The sequence below is a fragment of the Conger conger genome, chromosome 4, assembly GCF_963514075.1.
Source record: "Conger conger chromosome 4, fConCon1.1, whole genome shotgun sequence".
NCBI lineage: Eukaryota > Metazoa > Chordata > Actinopteri > Anguilliformes > Congridae > Conger > Conger conger.
In genome coordinates, this window is record NC_083763.1 from 29,375,246 (window position 1) to 29,385,274 (window position 10,029).

The 10,029-nt window shown below is 41.7% G+C and overlaps 1 protein-coding gene across 1 annotated transcript in view; it reads left to right on the forward strand.

Annotated features, from left to right (window-relative positions):
- myo3a (myosin IIIA) overlaps nt 1–10,029 on the forward strand; it is a 98,342-nt gene that overhangs the window by 73,574 nt on the left and 14,739 nt on the right. The window contains exons 22-30 of the mRNA XM_061237726.1: nt 916–995; nt 4,278–4,355; nt 5,180–5,385; nt 5,722–5,833; nt 6,138–6,300; nt 6,882–6,968; nt 7,519–7,642; nt 7,854–9,102; nt 9,720–9,864. Of these exons, the coding sequence (XP_061093710.1) occupies nt 916–995; nt 4,278–4,355; nt 5,180–5,385; nt 5,722–5,833; nt 6,138–6,300; nt 6,882–6,968; nt 7,519–7,642; nt 7,854–9,102; nt 9,720–9,864 (2,244 nt within the window). The remainder of the gene's footprint in view (nt 1–915; nt 996–4,277; nt 4,356–5,179; nt 5,386–5,721; nt 5,834–6,137; nt 6,301–6,881; nt 6,969–7,518; nt 7,643–7,853; nt 9,103–9,719; nt 9,865–10,029) is intronic.

Here is a 10,029-nt window from a genome sequence, read left to right on the forward strand (position 1 = left end):
ACACAGGCCAAGAAGATACAGGCAGATGCATTCAGACACACAGTCAGACACTGGCAGACAGTCAGACAGAGGCAGACAGTCACACGAGCAGACACAGATGTGGTGAGACACAGACAGACAGGTAAACAATGGCAGACACAATCAGATGCAGTCAGACACAGACAGACAGTCAGACATTGGCAGACAGTCACACGAGTAGACACAGTCAGATGCGGTGAGACACAGAAAGACAGTCACACGAGCAGACACGGGGCAAGCAGACTCAGGCAGATACAGTCAGATGCGGTGAGACACATGCAGGCAGGTAAACACTGGCGGACACAATCAGATTCAGTCAGACATTATTTGTGTGAAGTTATTTTTGACTGAATGACTTATACAGTGGTCTGTAGGTAATTCTTAATTATTGTGTAACGGTGATTATCCTAAGCCTTTGTTTGCTTTGGGGTAGAACAGGAATTGTGGGGCTAAAGCCACTGATCAACATCTTTGAAAGTATTTTCTCAAGTTGTTAATGCACTAATGTTGATTGCTTTGTGATTGCTTTATTAGTGTCTGCTGGCACTAACTTCATTTCTCCCCGCCTTATACAGCTTGATACAGTTTTTGATAAAGGGCAAAGTTATTATGATTCCCATGAGATAATGGCAAATAGATAGGAACGGTATGGTTCAGTGGAATATATACAGTATTCACGTACCTATTATCTCAATATAACGAGCACCCAATTTACTGTGTAATAAAGTTTACAAACCCTAATATGGAGTCTGACGTTGTAGGCCTGGGGCAATGTTATTGATTGTGTCCTCGGAGGTTAAGCATAAGCTTTTTGATGCCCTCTGATCAGTTTTGATTGTCTTGACGTAGACCCTTAATATGGCAGCTCCCTTCTCTCTCTCTCTCCCTCTCATCCAGGAAACCTTGCTCACACCAAGGGTAAAGCGATGGGTAGCACTCATACGCATACCCCCCAGCGCACTATTAAGTTTGCCAAGGTGAGTCCATTAGACTTACCACTCATCTTAATGAAAAATCCATCAACGCACCAGTTTTGTATGTTATTTCTCTCTTCTCTCCTTTCTCTAATTCACTCTCTTACTTTGGCTCTTCTCTTTCTCTTCTCTGACTCACTCTCAGATTATTTATCTGACTCACTCTCTCTCTGACTCTCTCTCACTCTCTGTGTCTCTCTCTTGCGACTCTCTCTCACTCTCTGTGTCTCTCTCTTGCTCTCTCTCTCTCTCGTTCTATCTCAGACTAATTAACCTCAAATATTGTACCTGTCTCTGTCCTTTCTGGTTTCTCCTTGTATAGATGGGAATGCTTGTGTTGTTCAGTTCAGTGAGTTCAGTCAGTGAGGTAATAATGATTTATCCCCTTCCCTCCATCTATACACTAGAGATTAGAAACTCTAGAGATGAGAATAGAAACATGTAAACAAAAAGCCTTACTGCGTGTCTTCCATTCCCGCCTGGCTCTAGGCTTCGCTATCACATAGCAGTGTGGTTATACAGGCTTGCTCCCATAGATGAATAAGCTAAGAGCAGATGTTCCTGAGTTGTTGGTCTGATTACATTTTGGAGGAAGAATTCTTACTATTCTTACTATCTATTGTTTATCATGCAATATAATACTACAAACCCAAAATGTGTACTGGTACTGTTTTTGTCCTCCAGAAATGTAAGTTAGAGACCCTCCCTGCTCTATGTAACCCCTCCCTCTTTATAAATATTAATGTATGCATTTGGTAAGTGCTATATAATTTGAACACAATCTAAAAATAGCATTCAATTCCCAGTCATTTAGCATAAAAAAGGTTGCTTGACACAAGATTTAAGGTACATTGTGGAATGGCTTACAAATTAGTCTGATGAGGACGTGCATATATTAGCATCCATTTGCATGTTTAATCATGTTTCTTTATCTTGAGAGAACTCATATTTATGGACCCACCTTTGTACACAAAACATAACTGCTAAAGAGTTTGTATGTCTGTAATATAAAGAAGGGGGAAAACAAAATCAAGCAGTTCTCATAACAGCTCAAAGGCAGAAGGTCACTGAAGACAGATGCTTTTGGTCAAAAAACATAAAACAGTTAACAGAGATCCTGATATCCAGATGTTATGAATATTGGTTGTTTTAGTCTAAACTTATAGCTACAACACAAGGGTAACGTATTTAATAAACTCCTGTCTTAATTTTCCCCATTCTGATGGTTGATGTGAACATTAACTGAAGCTTCTGACCCGTATCTACATGATTGTATGCATTGCACTGGTGCCATCCAATTGGCTGATTAGATAATCACATGAATAAGTAGGTGTAATAAAGTAAAAATGTTCCTAATAAAGTGCTCGGTGAGTGTATGATTCCCGAAAGAAGATTTTACTTAAGAAAAATTTCCATCCTTAAAATTGATCTCTTTGACGTCAAGTTCCAACAACTTAATTTAAATACTTTTACTTTTAAAGCATATCATTACGCTGTGTAATCTTCAAAACTACTTTTAATGTTTGAGCCAAACAAAACGCGAATATTTTTCTTGTATAGCATTCATGTGTTCATCTGTAAATGTGTGTTTCACTCTGAAGTTGTCTAGTGCACCTGTTATAACCAAAAATCTATAATAATTTTATGATGTATGTAATATCCATGTAAATATGTAGCCCTATGTAAGAGTTCAGGCTAATAAGTGGCCCTATATGCTATTGCCACATGTATACATATTATGTGAGCTCATCATACCATACTTTTGTGGCGATAACTGTATAGTCTGCAACCTATTCGGAATATTTTGTTTAAAATGTAGTTTTTTCCCCAAGATTGTATGCAACACCCATAGGAATATAATCTCCAAGGTCAGATCCATCTCACAGCCATTGTCCATTTGACCCTAGGGACTAATAGTCATAATGCATGTGATATATTTCCTATCACACGCTCCCTGAGCAGAACATTTGAAGGTTTTAGTTCTTTTGTGTACTTAAATAAGAGGCTTCATATTTGTGTCTGTTTTCAAGGGACAGCGATCCAATGTACCATAAATGATTATTGAAGTAGCCCAACTCAAACAGTCTTTATTCAGTTAAAACCAGGCAAACAGTGCTTATATATTCCAAGTTCCATTTTTCCCACTCCATAAACCTTTAACCTCTCACAAATCCATGAGAGATGGAAAAATCCCTAGTGCACCTTGTAATATTTCTGAATTTATAGCCTAAAATGAATAGTGTAGACGGAATACTTTCCAGTACTATTTTCAGACCTGGGTCAAATATTTAATTGTGTTGTATTCAATTGCTTTTCTATGCTTTACTGAGTGTGTCTGGTGCACTGGGACATATGCTACACTCTCAAAAACTCAAACCTTGCCTTTTGGTCCACAGGGTTGGCTCAATTGCACCAGGCATGATCAATCAAGCTCCAAAAAGTATTTGAATCCAAAACAATTATGCATTTGACTCAGGTCTGCTAGTTGTATGATGCTTGACAGGATTGACTACATAGTGGTAGGACTGGTATTTACAGTATCTATGGTGGCATTGCCATGTGTTGTAAAATTTCACAATTGAACAGCAGTACATGGGATGGTTTCCAACCAAATCTGTCCTTTTTGCCACGTCTAATAATGATAAAGAGAAAGAAATCTAAATAATTTACAGTACATTTTAGGCAATTAGCAGCTAGCTCAGAGCAAATTATCCAGATTACTGTACATTCTTTGTGATGTAGTCCATTTATACAGCAGGATATTTACTGAGGTCATTCAGAGTCATCACCTAACTCAGGGTACAACAGCAGGGCCCCACCTGGAAATCAAACATATATTTGTTGTATGCATTGTAATTAACTAACTTACCACAGTAATTAACTGTGGCTAATATTAGATAAGTACATTTCAGTGTTTTACCCATGTACCACTTTAAATGCTGGAGATCTTACATTCTCCTCAGGTTTTCAGAGCCCCAAAAGTCTTGTTTTTCTTCTTTTGCTGTATATTTTAAAGGTCCACTCAGGGGTACTGTGCTCAAAGATGACTTTTAATGTGGCCTTTAAATCAAATTGGATTAAATTCCAAAAATGTACTTGTTTTTGCTGAAAGGTCACAAAAGGAAGGGGGGCTGGGGGTCAGATCTACTCTTACAGAAACAAACAAACAGAAACGATGTTGTCAGTGATACAGTGCTCGCTTTGATTAAATGCACATATGTGGCTATAAACCGCATGGTGAACATAGTGTCACCTTTTGTCTAAAGTGTTTTTATTTGTGTCCAGGCTGACAGTGGAGATTCCACCCACCATCCCAGAGAGACCACCAACATGAGAACACAAACGGTCGCATCATACTTCAGAGTAAGATCACGAGCCAACCTAATAACAAAATGAACAGAAACACCTCCCAAAGGGGATAACCCCCCCCAGTCAGACCTCAGTAAAATAAATACTGCTCTTGAGCTTGTGTGGTGTATTGAAACCAAATAAACAATCTCAAAAAGAGTATAAAACCCCACCTTCTGGTCCTCTTGGTTGGCTCAATTGCACCAGGCAGGATCAATCAAGCACACAAAAGTTTTTCAATCCAAAATAATTGAGTATTTCACCCAGGTCTGCCCTCTGTATAGCTGATACTTGTTTTTTTCCAGAAGTTACTGTTTTAGGTTAAGTTTTTTTCTCATCCTTCATTTTAATCATGTTTGATTGTTGGCAGCGGAGTTACATGCTGCAATGTGTGCAAAAAATAATTACTGTATTGATCCTGAGAGAACTTCTGGAAAATAACTTCTGTAGTCTAAGGTGTAACTGGCTCTCACACATTAGATCACTTCCTCGTTGTCAATCTTTGGCTATGAAGAAGCTGTAAAGAAGAAAAACTAATATGCATATATTAATGATATATATATTGTCGGTACAGGGCAACAAAAAATAAATTCAAATTGAGGAATTTCTTAAATGTTGCCAATGATGTCCCCTGCAATGCAAGCAAAAACAGTATTAAACCTGATTAAGACCATAAAGCATTAACATGGTCAGTTAGTTTTAAAAGTAGTTGGAACATGGTACAGTGAGGGGGAGTACTCTGTTTTCCTCAATTCCTCTGTTTCTGTTACGTGAAGACAAATCTCTGTATGCCAGTGCTCACAACTGGTCTTTCTGAGAACCTCTTTCCCACCCTCCAGTACTCCCTCATGGACCTGATGTCAAAGATGGTGGCGGGGCAGCCCCATTTTGTCCGCTGCATCAAGCCCAACAACGACCGGCAGGCCAACAAGTTCGACAGGGAGAAGGTCCTGATTCAGTTGCGCTACACGGGAATCTTGGAGACGGCCAAGATTCGGAGGCAGGGCTATTCCCACCGTATCCTCTTTGCGAACTTCATAAAGAGGTGAGAGTGCACCCCGCAACAACTGCCAGTACCCCACCCATCTTTAGACCACAATCCTCTTTAGACCCCAGCAACCGCATGGTTTTATCTGGATTCATTGTGCAATTCATGTGCAGAAGTGAGGACTGCCAGACTCTGTATTCTCTGTATCATTTATTGACCTCTTTGCTCAGATCTTTCAAGTTACTTGGCTGCTTTCAAACAGTGTTTAAGCCTCAGGGTCTACAGATTTTATTTCTTTCCTCCTGTCCCGATGCATCATGTGGCTACACAGAGATGGTGTAGTTTTATTGTTCATGGCAGGAGCTGTTTGATGTAAAAACACGTCTGTTGAAGGTACTCTATCCTGGCCTTCCGAGTTAATGAAGACCCACCAGCGAGTCCAGAGTCATGTGCTGCCATACTGGAGAAAGTCAAACTGGAGAACTGGGTCCTGGGGAAAACCAAAGTAAGGAAGGATTAAGTCCTCATTGTAACTGTCTGAAACCATAGTCAATTTGGTACCAAATCAAGATATCTGTAACAAGATATCTGGCTACACTTTGGCATTGGTACACTGCCATTTAGTAGTCTTACACAAGCTTTTACTCAGGTTTATGCTCACCAAGGGAATGGTTGAGCTTAACGATGGGATAATCATAATGAAAGAGCTTGGAGCTAGTGTGACTGGCATGAACCGGGAAGACAATTGCATCATTAGAGCTCATTTTATGACTGTGTGTGTGTGTGTGTGTGTGTGTGTGTGTGTGCAGGTATTCCTGAAGTACTACCACATAGAGCAGCTGAACCTGATGGTGAGGCGGACCACCGACGGGATCGTACTACTGCAGGCCAGTGTGAGGGGCTGGCTGGGGGCTAAGAGGTACCGAAAGATGAAGGAGAAGAGAGAGCAGAGTGCAGTCGTCCTGCAATCCGGTGAGTTCATGTGTGTAATAATAACAGGTCTTTCCCTCCTTTCAAAATGCATTCAAATCTATTTTGCAGATCTAATTTAAGGGGTGTAGCTGGCTGCCATGGCTAACATGGCTAACAGTATGTTACCTTGCAAGCTCATATTGCGCCTACTGTACACAAAGTTGTATGTACAGCATGGTTTTCGATGGCATGCACTATTCTATTTTTCCGCATTGGTCAGCTTTTGAATTGATGACACAACCGTAGTGTCGTAATACATTTTGGGATATTCAAATGTCAGCTATCAGCAGTGGAGCTGGCTAGTGGAAACCTAATTCTATGCAAGGTGTACTGCGTAGATAATATTTGGCTTAGTGGCAAAAGCACAAATTTTGTGGAAACGTCTGCACACACACAGTGTGTGACTGGGGGACACATCGGGGGTGGTGATTGGCCACATGCAGGCAGTGAAAATTAGCTACTGATGAGAAGTTGAACAATTACCTTCTACATTTGGTTCACCCACTACATTTGGCTGTAGGCAGTTATTTTAGACTTCAAAATATTTTCAAATTTCTTGATTGAACTTTATTTGCAACCAGCTTACCGGGGCCACAAAGTTCGCAGAGAGGTCAATGGGGATCGAAGCAAAGCCAAGACGGAGGCTTTCATAGTCCAGTTTCAGGCTGGTAAGAGATATTATTCTCTTTTCTCTTTTTACAATATGTGAAGAATTCAGTTCACAGTTTTACTGGTGTTTAGTTATGTTGGTAGCTTGTGGTACTAATACTTTTCTAGTTTTACTGAGCTTGTCTGGTGTATTGGAACCTATGAAATATGATCAAAAACTGTTTCTGGTCATTGTGGTGGGCTCAGTTGCACCAAACAAGATCAACCGAGCACAGAAAATAATCCAAAACAATCCAGCCAGATTTTGCAGTCCACCCATCATTGGCTCAGAGAAAGATGAAGATGAATTGGGAAAAAACAATGAAACCCATCTGTATCATTTGGATCATAAGACTTTTGGACCATTGGAAATGTGATATTTCTTACAAAATTGAATGGCCTTTATTCAGATATGTGTACTGAAAACATTTGAATTCAACCAAAGGAATCTTGTCTAAAATAAGATTCAAGAAATTTAGAGCACTGGTCTATGCAATGACAATATTGTCAAGATGTATCAGTTTCGGGGAAAAAAATCTCATCTGTCTTTGCTCTGTCTCTATCTGTCAGTCTGCAGAGGTTACCTTGCAAGGAAAAAGTACAAGGAGTTGGTAGATGAAAAGAATAAAGCAGCTATAAAGATCCAGGCTCATTACCGTGGACACAAAGAGAGGAAGAGCTTCAAAAAGAAAAAGTATGTCTCAAAAAGAAAATACCATTCCCCCTCTTTTAGCTTTTAGCTCCCCTCCCTGACCATGTAACAATCTAGGAAAGGCTGACAAATGAAAGTGTGCAGTCAGCAGCACTTTAATACTATAATTGTATGCTAATAATGCTAATTATAGCAACTCTATTAGCGCAGCAATCGTAATGGTAACAATGCTTTACCTCCCCCTCCCTTTTAGGGAAGCCATGCAGAAAAACAACCAGGCAGAGGGGACTGTGGAGGAGGCACAAGATGAGCCCCTGTCAGAGGCCGTAAGCGGGGCAGAAGGAGAACAGCTGATGGAGGAGAACCATGCGGAGGAGAAAAGCGCAGAAGACAAACCAGAGGGGCAGAATGGATCAGAGGAGGATGAGGCAAAAGCAGCTGTAGTGCTCCAGAGCAATTACAGGGGCTACAGGGAGAGGAAGAAATTCAAAGAGCGCAACCAAGCCAAGGAGGGAGACAAAATGGCCGCCGACCCGGAGGGTCCGGGGGACCAGGGTGAGGAAGCGGTGGAGCTAGCCGAAGAGGCAATAGAGGAAGCAGCTGCCTCGAAGGACCCAGCCCCCACCCCGGATCAGGAAGGGGGACCGGAAGCTGGAGAGGAAGTGGACCCCACCAAGGAGGCCAAAGCAGAGGAGAAAAGTACAGAAGACAAACCAGAGGGGCAGAATGGATCAGAGGAGGATGAGGCAAAAGCAGCTGTAGTGCTCCAAAGCAACTTCCGGGGGCACAGGGAGCGGAAGAAGCTGGAGGAGGAGGGCAAGATCCCCGCCAGGGGGCAGAAGACCAAGGAGAGCTCTCCTGGAACAGACGAGCCACCCCCGGAGGCTAAACCGGAGTCTGGTGAGGAACCCCCTGAAGAGCCTTCACAGGAGCCCCCAGAGGAGCGTGCTCAGTCCCCAGAGAAGGAAGAGGAGAAGGAGAAGGTTGAAAAGGGGAGCGCAGGGCCAGTGGAAGGAGAGGCTGATGAGGCCAAAGCTGCCACAGTCCTACAGAGCAACTTCCGTGGTCACAAGGAGCGCAAACGGCTGCAGGAGGAGGGGAAACTTCCGAAGAAGAAGACGCAGGAAGGCGAAAATAGCTCGCCGGACAAGGAGCCTGAGACAGGGGCTTTGGCCCCGGAGCCGGAGGCAGAGCCTGAAGTGGAACTCATGACCAAAGAGCCAGACTCAGAGGTCCCTAGTGCAGGTGCAGAGGTGGATGAGGAGAGAGTCAAGGAGGAAGCAGAGGCAGGGAAACTTTCAGATGAGAACAAGGGCAAGGAGGAGGGGGTTGCAGAGCCTAACGACATTCAGTTGGTGCAGGAAGAGCCTAGTATGGACAACCAGCTTGAGGAGGAACAGGCTGCCGTGAAGATTCAGAGCAACTACCGTGGCTACAAGGACAGGAAGAATCTCAAGATGTCAAAGGAGGATTTGGAGGAGCTGGAAAACTTTTCCAAACAAGTAAGGAGTCAGGGGCAGAACTGGCCCATGTTCACATGAATGTGTTTGAATGTGCTTCCTTAATTAAATCTTTGTTTAATAATTCCAGACTTTGTTTTGACATTTGAATATGTTTTTGTGTGAAAGTGTATTGCAGTGCTTCTGTCAAACTGCCGCAGTAAAAAAAATGAATTCTCTTTAATAAAAATATATAATTATTGGTATTGACATAAGCTTGACTTGCTGTCAGTGTAATATGTAACTTTATATTTTCTTTGTGGGTGATTCCTTAGTACTGTAAAGTACTTGGTAAACTGAAAAATATATGATTGGATGATTAGATATTTGCATTTGCAAGTTGATGTAGAGGGCTACATACTGTATCATCTCACTATATATCCCCCTAAGACCTGGAAATGTATTTTTGTCACTTGTAATGGACATGGGCCTCTGGCCTTAATCTTAAGGATCATATTTTCAACTAGGGCATGTTGAAACATACACAACAAGGGATATTAAATAAAAAATAAATGAAATTATATATTTTTTTAAGATTATTGTCATCCAAGACGCTTGCATTATGTCAAAGGCATTTTCTGCCAGGTCTGTTAAATCTAAATATTTTTTCCCTGGATTAGGTAAGCAAAGCTTCAGATCACTACATGTCACTACAGAAGAAGCTGAATGAGATAATCCTGGCTCATCAGATGAACCCCACCAGTAACGGCATGTTCATGAAAGGAAACCAAATCAACGGATATATGACAACCCAGCCACAATCAGGTGGGCTCTACAGAAGGATGTGCTGGGGGTTCCAACCTGAGCTAACATTGGTCCTCAGGCAAGAACCACTCGTATGAACAGATTTGTTCTTAAATTGCTTTTATGAGTGATTTAAGAGAACTTGGCACATTCACCATATTTCGTATTTTTTCTTGGGTAGGAACA